The 17079-nt window shown below is 40.8% G+C and overlaps 1 protein-coding gene across 1 annotated transcript; it reads right to left on the minus strand.

Moving 5' to 3' along the window:
- Positions 1-14771: 14771 nt before the first annotated feature.
- LOC136157589 (zinc finger protein 519-like) lies at positions 14772-17079 on the minus strand. The gene is made up of 2 exons (XM_065919425.1): positions 16972-17079; positions 14772-15533 (listed from the first exon to the last, which is right to left on the minus strand). The coding sequence occupies exons 1-2, from the start codon at positions 17077-17079 to the stop codon at positions 14772-14774; spliced, it is 870 nt and encodes a 289-aa protein (XP_065775497.1).

A 17079-nucleotide genomic window follows, 5' to 3' on the forward strand; every position in this document is an offset into this window, starting at 1 on the left:
AGGAATTTACACCTCTCCCTAACCGCTTACAATGAAGGAACTTCAAATCGATTAAAGAGTTTTATGTAGGGACGATTCCTCTAAATCTCTTGAGGAAAATATATGCAGAACACACTTTGACATAAATCACAGCAAGTTCTTTTTGGATCTACACTCAGAATTATTCAAAATAAAACTAAACTAAAAAAAGGCACCTCATTAACCTAAAAAGGTTTTGCACAGGAAGGGCAATCCTAGAGGAAAGAAAAAGACAACCCTCAGAATGGGAAAGTAAATGTTTGCAACCGAAGTGAAAAACAAGGAATTCATCTCCAAAGATGCAAACTGCTGACACAGCTCAAGATAAAAACAAACAAACAAACAAACAATCAACCCAGCAGGAAAACAGGCAGAGATCTAAACGGACGTTTTTCCAAAGAAGGCATCCAGATGGCAATAGAGCGCATGGAAAGATGCTCAGGACCACTCTTATAGGAATGGCAACTGAAACTCAACGAGGTATCAGCTCACCCCCTCAGACAGCCATCCCCCCAAAGACCTACAGGTTAAATGCTGCGGAGGGCGAGGGGAACAGGGACTCCTCCTGCACTGTGGGCGGGGAGGGAAAGGGGTGGCGGCGGCACCAAGAAAAACAGTATGGACATTCCTTAAAACACTAAACATAAACTTAGTACCTGATCTGGCAAGGCCACCCCTTGCTTTATATCCAGAGAAAATCATAACTGAAAATGATAGTTGCACCCCTATTTTCAGGGCAGCACCATTGACAATCTCCAAGACAGAGCATCAACCAAAGGATCCATCAACAGAGATATAAAGAGGAACTCTATCTAAACACTGGAATACACTCAGCCATCGGAACAAATGAGAAAACGCCATTTTCAGGAGCATGGATGGACTGAGAGTTTATAATCCTGAATGAAGCCAGTCTGAGAGGGAAAGCAAACTATCACACACATGGGGAATCGATAAATTCCTCAAATGAACTAATTCATAAACTGAAACAGACTCACAGTGGTAGAAACATAAGTTTATAATTTTTTTTTAAAAAAAGGTTGGGAAAGGGAGATGAGAAGAGACTGGAATTAACAGATACTACTTACTGTCAGATCATCCAAATGAACCTGCTGAATAGCACGAGAAAGCACAAAACAGTGAAGGAAACTATATGGGAAAATACTCCGAGAAAGAACAGGATAGATGTACCTCTATGCGTAACTGAATCAAGTTCCTGTCAGCCTAAAACAAACACAACAGAAATCAACTCTACTTTAATAGAAAATAAAAGTTAACAGCAGTAAATAAACAAACTGAAATAAATAAATGTGACGCGTAAGTAAATGCTGCCGCCTTGTGGCCGCTTTTGGTACAACAGCGGAGACTCCTGGGCTGCGGGCACTTCCTATTCACCAGGACTGAGGCTCTAAGGCAGAAATGTCCTAGGTGCGTCTGGGGAAAGTTTCAAACCAGGGCAAAAGATCACGAGGCCGACCTCCGAAGCTCGTTTTACTCACACGGTTATTAAAGCCTTAGAAAAAACAAAGGCTGGAGAAGTTGTGGAGAAAAGGGAGCCCTGCTACACTGATGCTGGGACTGTAAGTTGTTAACAGCCACGATAGAGGACGGGGTGGAGGTTCCTTACACAAGGGGATAGTGAAAGAATTTACATCTCTCGCTAACCGCTTACAGACAAACTCCAAACCGATTAAAGAGTTACCTGGAGGGACAATTACGCTAAAGCTCTAGAGGAAAATACAGGCAGCGCACACTTTACATAAACCACAGCAAGTTTTTTGCTTTTGTTTGTTTTTTGTATATGCTCAAAATAATTCAAAATAAAACTAAACTTTAAAAAAGGCACCTCATTAACCTGAAGAGGTTTTGCACACGAAAGGCAACCGTAAGGAAAGAGAAAGCCCTCAGAAGGGGAAATAAGTGTTTGCAACCGAAGTGAAAAACAAGGAATTAATTCATCGCCAAAGATGCAAAGTGCTCACACAGTGAAAGGGAAAAGTGAAAGTCGCTCAGTCAAGTCCGACTCTGCGACCCCATGGACGATACAACCCATGGAATTCTCCAGGCTGCAATATTCGAGTGGGTAGCCTTTCCCTTCTCCAGGGGATTTTCCCAACCCAGGGATCAAACCCAGGTCTCCTGCGTTGCAGGCGGATTCTTTACCAGCTGAACCATAACGGAGACCCCACAACTTATGATCAAAAAAAAATCAACCCAGTGGAAAAACTGGCAAAAATCTAAACGGACATTTCTCCAAAGAAGGCATAAAGCACATGAAAAGATGCTCAGGACCACTCTTACAGAAATGCCAATCAAACTGCAACCAGGTGTCACTCACACCCCTCAGAGGAGCCATCCTCCAAAAGATCTCCAAGGATGAAATGCTGCGGAGGGCTGGGAAAACAGGGACTCCTCCTACACTGTGGGCAGGGGTGGAAATGAGTGGGTGCGGCCACAAACGAAAACACTATGGCGATTCCCTAGAACACTACACGAAGACTTAACACATGATCCGGCAAGCCCACTCCCGGTCTTAGATTGGGAGAAAATCAAAACTGAAAATCATGGTTGCACCCGTATTTTCAGGGCAGCATTACTGACAATCTCCAAGACAGAACATAAATGAAATTGTCCTTCAATAGAGAAATAACGAGGAACTTGTCCATCAAAACTCAGTCATTGAAACAAATGAAAACAAGTCATTTTAGGAACATGGATTGACCGAGAGATTTACCAAACTGAGTGAAGCCAGTCAGAGAGGGAAAGCGAAGGATCACATACACGGAGAATCTATAAATTCCTCAGGTGAACTGATTCATAAACTGAGACAGAATCACAGACGTAGAAACACGAGTTTACGATTTTTTTTTAAAGTTTAGGGAAGGGAAACATTAAGAGATTGGGGTTTACAGATACACACTACTTATTTTCAGATAGATAATCGAAATGGACCTACTGAATAGCACAGGAAGTCTACTGAACACACTCAAAGAACCCAAATGGGAAAAGACCCCGAAATATAATAGAATAGATGTACCTCTGTGTATAACTGAATCAAGTTCCTGTCACCCTAAAATAAACACAACAGAAATCAACTCTATTTCAATAGAAAATAAAAGCTAACCATAATAAATAAATAAATAAATGTGACGCATGAGGAAATGCTGCCGCCTCGTGGCCGCTTTTGGTACAGCAACGGAAAATCCTGGGCTGAGGGCACTTCACATTGACCAGGACCCAGGGGCTGTAAGGAAGAAACTCCTGCCTGAAGAAAAGCCCTAGGTGCGTCGGGGAAAAAGAGCCAAACCAGGGCAAAAGATCACGAGGCCGATCTCCAAAGCTCAGTTTTACTCACACTGTTATTAAAAATGTCACATGAAAAGTTTTCAACTTTGTGAAATGTTATAGAAATATAAATGAAAACTGCAAATCAAAAATGTAAAAGGAGAAACGGAAAGATATACCCATTTGGATGCAGAATTCGAAAGAATAGCAAGGAGAGATAAGAAAGCCTTCCTCCGTGATCAGTGCAAAGAAATAGAGGAAAATAATATAATGGGAAAGACTAGAAATCGCTTCAAGAAAATTAGATACCAAAAGAATATTTCCCAAAAAAATAAAGAATATTTCATGCAGAAATGGGCACAATAAAGGACAGAAATGGTATGAATCTAACAGATGCAGAAGCTATTAAGAGGAGGTGGCAAGAATACACAGAAGAACTATACAAGAAAGATCTTAATGACCAAGATAACCACGATGGTGTGATCACTCACCTAGAGCCAGACGGCCTGGAACGCGAAGTCAAGTGGGCCTTAAGAAGCATCACTATGAACAAACTAGTGGAGGTGATGGAATTCCAGCTGAGCTATTTCAAATCCTAAAAGATGATGCTGTTAAAGTCCTGCAGTCAATATGCAGGGAAATTTGGAAAACTCAGCAGTGGCCACAGGACTGGAAGAGGTCAGTTTTCATTCCAATCTGAAAGAAAGGCAATGCCAAAGAATGCTCAGACTACAGCACAACTGCACTCATCTTACACTGGGCTTCCCTGGTGGCTCAGAGGTTAAAGTGTCTGCCTGCAACACAGGAGACCCAGGTTCGACCCCTGGGTAGGGAAGATCCCCTGGAGGAGGAAATGGCAACCCACTCCAGTATTCTTGCTGGACAATCCCATGGATGGAGGAGCCTGGTAGGCTACAGTCCACGGGGTCGCAAAGAGTTGGACACAACTGAGCGACTTCACTTTCACTTTCTTTCACACACCAGTAAAGTAATGCTCAAAATTCTCCAAGTGAGGCTTTAACAGTATATGAATCGAGAACTTCCAGATGTTCAAGTTGTATTTGGAAAACGCAGAGGAACCAGAGATCAAAAGGAGGGGAGCCCTAAAGGAAAAACAAAATAATCCTCAGGATAAAAAAATGTTACAACCAAGGTGAAAATAAAGAATTCATTCCCAGAACATGCAAACAACCCATGCTGTTCTCTAGAAAAAACGGAAGAGGGCAAAGATCTAAATGATATTTCTCTCCAGAAGACATCCAGGTGGCTGTAAAGCACATGAAAAGATGCTCACATCACTAGTTATTAAAGAAATTAAAATCAAAACTACAAGAACATATCACCTCACATAGCTCAGAATGGCCTATGTCTTAACGTTTACTAACAAAATGGCAGAGAGGACGTGGGGACACGGGGATGCTCCTGCACTGATGCTGGCAGTGAGCTGTTAGCAGTCAGGGTGGAGGACAGGGAGGAGCTTCCTTAAACAAGGGGAAAGGGAAGGAATTTACTCTCTCCCTAACTGCTTACAGAAGAAAAAATCCAAATTGCTTGAAGATTAAATGGATGGAAGATTACTCTAATCCTCTTGAGGGAAATATAGGCAAACAAACTTTGACATGAATCACAACACGTTCTTTTGGAATCTATGCTTAGAATAATTAAAACTAAAATAAAACTTTAAAAAGGCACTTTATCACCTAAAAAGCTTTTGCACTGCAAGGGCAACCCTAATGGAAAGAAAAAGACAACCCTCAGAATGGGAAAATAAATGTTTGCAACAGATGTTTAAAATAATGAATTCATCTTCCAACATGCAAACTGCTCAAGCAGCTCATGATAAAGCTGCAAAGAAAAACTATCAGGCCAGTAGAAAAACCGGCAAATATCTAAATGGATATTTCTCCAAGGAAGGCATCCATGTGGCCATAAAACACATGAGAAGATGCTCAGGATCACTTTTAAAGAAACGCTAATCAAAACTACAGTGAGGTATCACCTCACACCCCGCAGAACATCCATCTTCCAAAAGGTCTTCAAAGGTTAATTGCTGCTGAGGGCAAGGGTCATGGAGAATCCTCCTACATTGTGGGTGGGAGTGTAATTGAGTGGGTGCAGCCACAAGGAAAAGAGTGTGGAAATTCCTTAAAACACTAAATATAGACATACCACATGATCTGGCAAGCCCACCCCTTGCCTTACACCCAGAGAAAATCATGATTTAAAATGATAGTTGCACCTCTATTTTTAGGGCAGCACTACAGACAATATCTAAGACAGAGCATCAACCAAAGTTCCATCTATAGAGAAATGAAGAGTCTCGTGTCCATCTAAACACTGGAATAGACTCCAAAAGAATGAATGAATGACATTTTTAGGAGCATGGATGGACTGAGAATTTATCATACTCAGTGAAGTCAGAGATGAAAGAACTATCACTTAGAGGGGGCATCTATACATTTATACAATTTAACTATAAACAGAAACAGACTCACAGACTTAGAAACCCAACTTACAGCTTTTAAAAAAAAATGTAGTGGCAGGAAGACATTTAGAGATTGCGATTAACAAAAACACACTACTTTTTATTATATAGATAATGCCAGTGAAGCTACCACATAACACAGGGAAGTCACCGGATACACTGGAAGAACCTATATGGGAAAAGACTCCAAAAAAGAACACAGATGTATAACTGAGTCATGTTCTTGTAAACCTAAAACAAACACAACAGAAATCAACTCTACTCCAATAGAAAATAAAAATTAACCAAAAAATAAAAAAAGAGAAAGAGAGATATCAAGGGAACACTTCATGCAAAGATGGGCACAATAAAGGACAGAAACAGTATGGACCTAACAGAAGCAGAAGATAATGAGGAGACGTGGCAAGGATACAGAGATGAACTATACTGGGCTTCCCCTGTGGATCAGCGGGTAAAAAATACTCCTGCAATGTGGGAGAACTAGGTTTGAACCCTGGGCTGGAAAGGTTCCCTGGAGAAGGAAAGGCTACCCACTCCAGTATTCTGGCCTCGAGAATTCGACAGACTGTATAGTCCATGGGGTCACAAAGAGTTGGACATGTCTATTAAGGAGAGGTGGTGAAAATACACAGATGAACTAAACTAAAAAGATCTTGTCACATCAGATAAGCCCGATGGTGTGATCACTCACCTAGAGTCAGAAATCCTGGAGTGAGAAGTCAAGTGGATCTTAGGAAGCATCACTATAAACAGAGCTATTGGAAATGACGGAATTCCAGCCGAGCTATTTCAAATCCTAAAAGATGATACTGTGACAGTGCTGCACGCAGTATGCCAGCAAATTTGGAAAACACAGCAGTGGCTACAGGTTGGAAAAGATCAGTTTTCATTGCAATCCCAAAGATCAACGCCAAAGAATGTTCAAACTTCTGCACATTTGCACTCATTTTACTTGCCAGCAAGCTAATGCTCAAAATCCTTCAAGCGAGGCTTCAACAGTATGTGAACTGAGAATGTCCAGATGTACAGGCTGGATGTAGAAAAGCCAGATGAGTGAGAGATGAAATTGCCAACATCCGCTGGATCATAGAAAAAGCAAGAGAATTCCAGAAAATATCTACTTCTGCTTCATTGATTATGCTAAAGGCTTTGTGTGGATCACAACAAACTGTGGAAAATTCTGAAAGAGCTGGGAATACCAGACCACCTGATCTGCTTCCTGAGAAACCTGCATGCATGTCAAGAAGAAACAGTTAGAACTGAACATGGAACAATGAACTGGTTCCAAATTGGGAAAGGAGTACATCAAGGCTGTATATTGTCACCTGCTTATTTAACTTATATGCAGATAACATTATGCAGAATGCTGGTTGGATGAGGCTCAAGCTGGAATCAAGATTCCCAGGAAAAATATCAATAACCTCAGATATGCAGATGACACCACCCTTAAGGCAGAAAGCAAAGAGGAACTGAAGAACCTTTTGATGAAAGTGAAAGAGGTGAGTGAAAAAGCTAGCTTAATACTCAAAATTCAAAAAACTAAGATCATGGCATCCAGTCCCATCTCTTCATGGCAAATAAAAGGGGAAACAATGGTAACAATGAGAGACTTTATTTCCTTGGACTCCAAAATCACTGAACTGGGTGACTGTAGCCATGAAATTCAAAGATGTTTGCTCCTTGGAAGAAAAGCTGTGACAAACCTAGAGAGCATGTTAAAAAGCAGAGACATCACTTTGCCAACAAAGGTCTGTCTAGTCAAACCTGTGGTTTTTCCAGTAGTCATGTATGGGAGTGAGACTTGGACCATAAAGAAGGCTGAGCGCTGAAGAATTGATGCTTTTGAACTATGGTGTTGGAGAAGACCCTTGAGAGTCCCTTGGACAGCGAGTCCATCCTAAAGGAAATCAGTGCTGAATATTCATTGGAAGGGCTGATGCTGAAGCTGAAACTCCTGTACTTGGGTCACCTGATGCTAAGAGCCAACTCTTTGGAAAAGACCCTGATGCTTGCAAAGATTGAGGGCAGGAGGAGAAGGGGGCGACAGGATGAGATAGTGGGCATCATCAACTCAATGGACATGAGTCTGAGCAAGCTCTGGGAGTTGGTGATGGACAGGGAGGCCTGACGTGCTGCAGTCCATGGGGTCACAAAGAGTCGGACACGACTGAGCAACTGAACAACATTGCGGTCTCATGAGAGAAGAAGGCATTGTAGAATGTGTAAAGAGTCTAGAATGTGACTTCCCAAAAAGCTTTATAGAAAGCACCTTTACTGTAGTAGGCAATAGCTAAAACCCAGATCCTGAGATCTCTATCAGAATAACACTCAGCCAAAAATAAGGGTGGACCTCTGTCTTTATGAGGAGGGCAGCATGACTTTATACCAGTAAAGTTAGAGAGTGACCACTAGCCTAGAGCGAAGGAGGCAGAGATCTCAAGAAAGAAGAAGGTTAGAATCATGTGAATCATCATGAAGCTTTCTGTCTGTTCTCACAAACTCCCATTTATTCCTCAAAAGCAGAGATCATAGGATGCAGCAGACTCCAGGAGACATTCTACAAGTGAAGGAACCAAAACCCTGAGGGTAGATAAGGGATTCTGGAAGGAAGCTATCCTCACCCAAGCAGGCCAGGTTCCAGTAGTTCTGTAACATCACGTCCCTGGACAATTCCCACTGACTGAGTTCCAGGCATTCCCATTCCTCTTGAAAGGTTGTTGCTGAACCACAGAAGGCGCCATGATTCTTGGCCTCCGAAGAAGAATTCTATCCAGGCCAGAGATGAGGTTTGATCACTCAGAGCTTTTGTGTAATAGAATTTTATTAAAGTATAAAAGAGGTAGAGAAAGCTTCTGAAATAGACATCAGAAGGGGGCAGGAAGAGTGCACACTCGCTAGTGTTGGCAAGGGAGTTATATTCCTTTTAATTAGTCATCACAATGAATCAAAAGATGTCTGGAGGTTGTAAAGATCTTACTAGACCCACTCCCATAATTTACATTTTAAGATAACAGGTTTTCAGAAGGTTTTTCAGGAAAGAGAAACTGTCATCAAGCAGGATACCTTGTTGTTGTATAATCCCTAATACAGTTTGAACTGAGTTATGTAATTGATGAAGACTAAGGAATGTAGACAAAAAAGTTTGTCCTTTCCTCCTCCTTGAGAATTCCAGACCCCTCTCTCCTTGGGGACCGGGGCCCCCGGACTTCTTATCAACCTGCCTGGGAACCTACTCTTTCACTCTTGAGTGAAGTTTATGGCCAGACCCTGGAATGTCAGCCATCCCTGAAACACAAAGTACATATGCCATGTGACTGTGGGAAGTCTTCCTTATGTGACCCAGGATGAAAACAGCAAGTTCAGAGAACTAGTTTTTGAATGAGAAGAGTGTCTGATGTTATACAATAATATACTTTTTTACATAGCAATATGCGCTACCATATTTCTAACCTGAAGAAAACAGGATGACATATGATCCACAAAGCCACTTGGGCTTCCCTGCTGGCTCAGACGGTAAGGAATCCGCCTGCAATGCAGATGACCTGGATTCGATCCCTGGGTGGGGAAGATCCCCTGGAGAAGGAAATGGAAACCCACTCCAGTATTCTTGCCTGGAGAATCTTATGGAGAGAGGAACCTGGCAGGCTATATAGTCTATGTGCTCATGAAGAGTGGGACATGACTGAGCGGCTATGATTCATTCATTCATCTGGGAGAGAAATCATTAAATGTGATCAACAGAGGCATATTTACTTTGAGGATTTTCCTTGTGTTCCACAGAATAAATATCAATCAAAGCAGGAATATTTTTAAAAAACACATTGTGATTCAAGAATTCTAGGGTGGGGCCACAGTTTTTCATCTTGAACAAGCTTAGTTTTAACTAAATATCTGGTTGATAAATGGTCATTATGAATAGCACGGAGGTAAAAGAACCATGGCTGATAGCCATGGCATCCAGTCTCATCACTTACTGGCGAATAGATGGGGGGGGGACAATGGAAACAGTGAGATACTTTATTGTTTTGGGCTCCAAAATCACTGCAGATGGTGACTGCAGCCATGAAATTAAAAGACGCTTACTCCTTGGAAGAAAAACTATGACCAACTTAGACAGCATATAAAAAAGCAGAGACATTACTTTGTCAACAAAGGTCTGTCTAGTCAAAGCTATGTTTTTTTCTAGTAGTCATATATGGATGTGAGAGTTGGACTATAAAGAAAGCTGAGCGCCAAATAATTGATGCTTTTGAACTGTGGTGTTGGAGAAGACCCTTGATAGTCCCTTGGACTGCAAGAAGTTCCAACCAGTCCATCCTAAAGGAGATCAGTCCTGAATATTCATTGGATGGATTGATGCTGAAGCTGAAACTCCAATACCTCAGCCACCTGATGTGAAGAATTGGCTCATTTGAAAAGACCCTGATACTGGGAAAGATTGAAGACGGGAGGAGAAGGGGACGACAAAGGTTGAGATGGTTGGATGCTGTCACAGACTCTACAGACATATGGTTGAGTAAGCTCCAGTAGTTGGTGATTGTCAGATGTGCTGCAGTCCATGGGGTTGCAGAGAGTCGGACACAACTGTGCAACTGAACTGAACTGAAAAGAGCCAGGTAAGAATTCATAGTTATTATTGACCTTTATGGGCTTTGCAGATTTTACAGGTTTAATAGATTAGTAAGTAGAGAAAACAATCCTTTTGACTATTTTTGAACTATAAAACTTGCTAACAGTTTTTTTATTCCTTAACCTTGAATGAGCCACATAAATAATTTTAGAACAAAAATATTGCTATTCAAAATTGTTTGGAATATTTGATCAAATATTCAGAAAATGGTAGAGCTTGGGATTTACTTCAATGGATCTGAGCTCGATTTTATGTAAAATGATTTGTCAACACAGAGACCTGACTGAGCAACTGAACTGAACTGAACACAGAGGCCACTCTAATGGATGTTTTACCAGGTGAGGTAACTGGCAAAAATATCAAAACCAGAAAAAATGTCATATACTGTTAACATTTTCATGCACACAAACATACACTATTTGAGAGAAAAATTATTCATGTTTATAAAATCAGGAATAGATTTCTGTGCTTAAATCTTATAATTTATTTGTGGCAATATTCTATATTTTTAAAATGCATTACAGTGCAAAAACACATAATGACATAAAATAAATTAGAGCTCTTGGTTCTGAATCTTTTATTCCTTTGAAAATGTCTATCATTTGTGTTGAATTATATTTTAGATTTAACAGTTAAATATGTATAAGTAATAACATTCTTGTAAATATTTTAGAAAATACAAAGATGTGATAAGAAATCTGACTGGCAAATGAGTGTGGAGTATAATACTAATGGAAATGATCAGACCTGGGCTTCAGTGAAGAAAACCTTCATTCCCCAAATGCAAGAACCTGACTAAACCCAGGTGTGTTCATTTTCCAAAGAAAACAGAACTAAGAAGGCTTGGTTTGCTACATTAATTTTGGCAACTTATACACATCCCTCACTAAATCTTTCGAAAATCATTTTTAAAGACAAAAAGCAGGAATATTACAGTTGCAACATCACAGAAACACCTGAACCAGGAAACGTGAGGTGTAATGGGATAAACGTAAGCAGTGATCTGAATCCTGAAAAATATGTTTTATACAAAATTCACTTCCTATATAACTTCTGTGTTCTGAATCCTAAGACTACACTTAAGAGTGAGTCCTTCCTGCCAAAATGGAAAACGGTCTCTCATACTTTCCTCCTTCTTTTCCCCAAACTTCCTGTGGAACTCTGGACCACTGGGGTAATTATATTCAAAAGGACAATTCCTTAATCCTGTTCTAAATGTCTGAAGTTGCATATACATGTAAATTCATCACTAATCTCCCCTACTTTTCTAAGATCCCAAGACTGAAGCACATGCCAATGGGAATCTCAGAACCTATGCCTGCCCATGTTGATCTCTCACAAAGGGAATATTTTACCAGTTGAAATCACTAATTCAGGTTGGAAATTCATCATGCTCTATCGAAAGCCAGGATACAAACAAGGGAGACAAGTTTCTGGGACACAAGGGGGAAGTGGTGTAAAGAGCGGGTCCTCACTGTGATAAGAAAAGGAAAAATTAAGAAGTTGATACCAAACACCCCAGGCAGAAAAATTAGAAGCTGAGAACTAAAGGTTTGCAGGTTCCCTCAGTCTAGGTATTTCAGGAGGAAAAGCAGACACAATCCCAGACCCAGGACAGGACATGTAGCTGAGAAGCTGCTTTTCCCTCCTCTTCTTCCTCCTGCTCTGCGTCTTCTCTGGGGATGTTACGCAGCGAACGTATCTCTGCATCTTGACAACATACCTTCAAAGGCATCAGCACAGCTCTTTAACCTGCAACTACTTCACCACTACAGACAGAAAGACCTTGAAAAGCTGAAAAGACCCACCTCTCCTGTCCTCTGTCTCAGGAGAGATTCAGGAACAATCACTTCCTACCTGGAGACCAGTCTGTGAACTAATTTCTTGATCGTTCTCTCCTCAAAGAGAGTTCCTAATACTTTGTTCACATAGACAATGTGAGTTGACTGACTTCCCGGTCCAAATCCATCTAGACCAACCCTGCGGCCTCTCCTTGGACTGACGCCGGGCCTCAGCTCTCACAAATGGACCAGGAGCCGCGTCCTTAACCCGGGCCTCCCCTTAGAATCCCCTGGAGCACAACCTACACACCACACTGATTCTCCCACAGGACCCAGAGAACTCTGGGAGGAGGGCACCGGAGAGGTGATCACTTAACTCTGGTCATGTGATCTTGATAGGAAACCGCGTTGAAACCACTTAAAAGATTCTTTCTGAACCATTTCAGTTAATACCAACGCCTCGAGGTCATGTCTCCACTCTAAGAAGTTATGAATCTGCAGGTCTGAAGTGGGGCCATGATATGAGTCTTTAGCAAATTCCGTTTGTTCTGATGCTTCTCCCCCCAAACCCACACTCGGGAGCCCTGAGCTTCAGCCCTCACACTCAGCACAGCTGAGACCCTTCAGGAGGGGAGGGTTTGGGGCAGGAATTTCTTAGGTCAAGTTTAGGACCAAGCAGAGAAAGCTCCAGTACTTGGGGTTCAGGCCTTTATAAGAGACCCTGGGTGAAGTGCTGTGGGCTCCTCAGGCTGAGTGTGGATGGGTCCATTCAAACCAAGGGGAGCAGGATTCTGGTGAGCACTGTGAGGGTGGCATTGAAGGGGAGAGCCGGTAAAGTAGAACCTGGGGTTCAGCAAGACTGCTGATCACAAGGTGGGTGGTTGTCTAGAGCAGGTGCTCACAGGGCTGGCTGGCGTGAGTTCAAGGAGCTGTAGATGCTGCTCCCCAGACAGATGCTGAGGCAGCAACAGCATGGAGCAGTTCAGGTAAGCTCTCAACATTACTCTGTATGATCTTCATTGGAACCGTCACAATGTCCCAGCAGTTACAGAGAGGGAAAAGTACAATGGAGAAATGATGGGAAATATCCAATTATTTGAGGTGTAAAGGTAGTAAGGAAACTAATTGTTACAGATATCATCCCTCTGTGCTAACAAAGAGTTTATTGTTAGGTATTCTTCCCCGCGACTTTAAATCGGTAGGTTGACACTTCATTCATTACATTCCGGCTTTATCACAAGAAACCATCAGTTTTATTAACATGTAATATCACACATAAAAAGAATAAAACCTTTTCCAATCCATTCTGTAACTGATTAAATACAGATCGCAAGCATTAGCAACGACATTCGTTTCTCTGATACAATGATCTCAGAACTGATTTCTAAGGTTATAAAATGGAGGCTAATCATTTATGAATGAAACAAGATGTACACTAATTATATGACTTTTCCGAGAAGGGTTTTCCTACATTTCTAGGGTATCAGAGGTATCTTTATTTGAAACATGTCAACTAATATTCATGACATCTGTTGATATTATAAAGATACATCAAGAGTTCAGTGAACTGTCATTGTATTTCCCTTCAAATGCAAGTGACATAACTATTGAAAATGTGCATCTTACTTTAATATGTGGAATTACTCCCTGAACACTTACTTCATGGTGACCCATAGGGATGTTTGACATGAATGACTAACACCTCCATTTAAATGTTCAGTGTACCTGCTACCATCACTGTGTCCTTAATCTCCTAATGGAGAATAAATATAAATGATTTCTCTCTAGGATAGAAGGCCTTGTCTCATCATTGTGTAGCAATCATCAAAAACATAACTTTGCATACACACTAAAAATGAAGCATAGCAGCATGGAGTAATTTGAGGGTTCAATAACATATCTTGGTTTTCAAATAAACACAAATCATGTCAATATAAACAAAGATATATTGCTAATAATTGTACATTTCTAAATACCAACTCTTCATCTTCTGATCCATACTAACATATCAATTTTCTATGTTTTAACTATGGATTACTATCTACAATACTTCTCCTGAAGAGAATTTCAAAAAACAGGATTGATGAAATGCTTTCTAGTGTGCGGGCTTCCCTGAAAGCTGTTAGTAAAGAATCCACCTCCCACTCCAGTATTCTGGCCTGGAGAATTCCATGGACACAGTCCCTGGGGTTGCAGAGTTGGACACAAATGAGCAACTTTCACTTTTTCTAGTGTGCAATATCTGATATTTATTTAGATTTAACTTTCTTTAAATACTTTTCTACATTGTTTTATGTAATTTCTTATCTTTCCTAAATAAACCGTCTGGTATTTCCTGAAGTGTATGTTTAGGACAAACCTCTTCCATCACTTATTTTATTACGAGAGTTTCTCTCCAGTATGTGTTTTCTGATGTTTAGTAAGGTGAGAGCTCTGATTAAAGCCTTTGCTACTTTCCTTACATTTATAAGGTTTTTCTTCCAGTATGAATTCTCTGATGTTGAGTAAGATGTGAGTTCTTGATAAAGGCTTTTCCACATTCTTTTCATTTGTAAGGTTTCTCTCCAGTATGAATTCACTGGTGTTGAATAAGACTTGTGTGGCGACCAAAGGCTTTTCCGCATTCTTTACATTTGTAAGGTTTCTCTCCAGTATGAATTCTCTGATGGTAAGGAAGACCTGAGTGCTTGCTAAAGTCTTTGCCACAATCCTTACATTTATAAGGCCTCTCCCCAGTATGAACTCGCTGGTATTGAGTAAGAGTTGAGTTCTGACTAAAGGATTTCCCACATTCAGTACATTTATAAGGTTTCTCTCCAGTATGAATTCTCTGATGGTAAGTAAGACCTGAGCACTGGTTAAATTCTTTGCCACAATCCTTACATTTATAAGGCTTCTCTCCAGTATGAATTCTCTGGTGTTTAGTAAGATTTGACTTCTGATTAAAGGCTTTGCCACACTTCATACATTTGTGTGATTTCTGCTGCATATCAATTACCTGATGTTGAGTAAGATTTGAGTTCTGATTAAAGGCTTTGCCACACTTTGTACATTTATAATGCTTCTCCCCAGTATGAATTTGCTTATGTTGACTAAGATTTGAGCAAGGCATAAATGTTTTTCCACATTCCTTACATTCATAAGGTTTCTTGCCAGTGTGGATTTGCCAATCTTGACTAAACTTTGAATTCTGATTAGAGGCAGTGCCACACTCTGTACCTTTGAAAGGTTTCCATCCTGAATGAATTTTCCTGTGTCTACATAGACTGGATGTGTTAGTAAAGGCTTTCTCACATTTCTTACACTTGTAACTTTTCTGTGTATCCTGAATATTCTGCTGTTGAGTAAGATTTGAAGACTGATTAGAAATATCACTACATTCACAATTGTAAGTCTTCTCGCCTGTATGTGTACTCTTCTTTAGTGGAAGACCTGATGTTTGATAAAAGATATTCCTACATGTACTATTTCTAGAATCCTTGTCTGAAGATTGAGGTCCCTGATGTTTCATAGGGTTAGAGTCTTGTTCAGTTTTAGACCCAGTTTCATTGCATGAATAGCTTCTCACTTCATCGTAAATATTCTTGTAATTATTGGGGGTAGAGCTCTTACTTGAGGCCTGACTCGTGTTATTACATGTGAGAAGTTGTTCCATATTAACCATTTCATGATGTGTATTGAACAATGATGGTAGGACTAAGTCTTTTCCATTATTATCAACATTACACATTTCGGAACAGAGAGAAACTGTCTGTTGGTGGAAGAATAACGACCCCTTGCTCACAGATCCCTCAAATTGATTATACTGTGAGTCTTCCCCATCATTTTTAAATTTCTGGTTTTCAGACGTGCTTGAATGTATATGTAATTGAAGCCTGTGTTCAGAGTGGTTTGAATGAGTATTTACAGTAGAGACTGGATAACTTTCCAGATTTTCCACATTTCCCTTCACAGAACGTGTATGTTTCAAAAATGATCACCCCATCACGCGGGAGGGAGAGAGAGAAGAAGGAAGAGAGCTTTGGCTCCTCTTTTTATCTGTTTCTCTGCCCCTGGGTCTGTCTTACGTAAATCTTATGTAAACAAACAAAAATTGCTCGTTTTACCTGAGATTCTCACTCCAGTCCTCGGATCTTCCGTTGTTCTATTTTCCCGGGCTTTCCCTTCCAGGTCTTTTAGCCACCACCATTTTGGACTCTTTCCCCCTATTCTAACTACCTGACAATGTGTTTAACTACTAAGTCTTAGCATTACAGAGGACAGTATCGCCTAGTTTTCTTTTTATTTCTGAGCATTTTCTTAAAAAATTCTGGATCACTGAGTTTATTCAATATATAAGGGCATTTACTAACTCCTAAAGAGCTGAAATTGCATCCCCATGGAAACTCATCATGGCAATTCCCCTAGTTCCCTAAGATGACAACACCGAACCACATCCCAATGGGAATCTCGGATACCAGTGCCTCTCTGTGTTTCTCTCTCACAAAGGGAATATATTCACCAGTTGAAAGTGGCAATTTCATGTTGAGAATTCATCATGCTCCGTAGAGAGCCAGGATACAGACAAGGGAGACAAGATTCTGGGACACAAGGGAGAAGTGGTCTAAAGAGCCAGGCTTCACTATGAGAAGAAGAAAAGGAAAAAATAAAGAAGTTGATAGCAATCTCCCAGGCAGAAAAGTTAGAAGCAGAGACCTCAAGGTTTGCAGGTTCTCAGTCCAGGCATTTCAGGAAGAAAAGTAGACACAGCCCCAGATCCAGGACAGGACACGTACCTGAGGAGCTGCCATTTCCTCCTCTTCTTTCTCCTGCTCTGCGTTTTCTCTGGGGATTTTACGTCGCAAACTCACATCTCCATCTTGAGAAAATACCTTCAAAGGCAT

Source organism: Muntiacus reevesi, chromosome 2, assembly GCF_963930625.1.
Source record: "Muntiacus reevesi chromosome 2, mMunRee1.1, whole genome shotgun sequence".
In the NCBI taxonomy this organism is placed as follows: domain Eukaryota; kingdom Metazoa; phylum Chordata; class Mammalia; order Artiodactyla; family Cervidae; genus Muntiacus; species Muntiacus reevesi.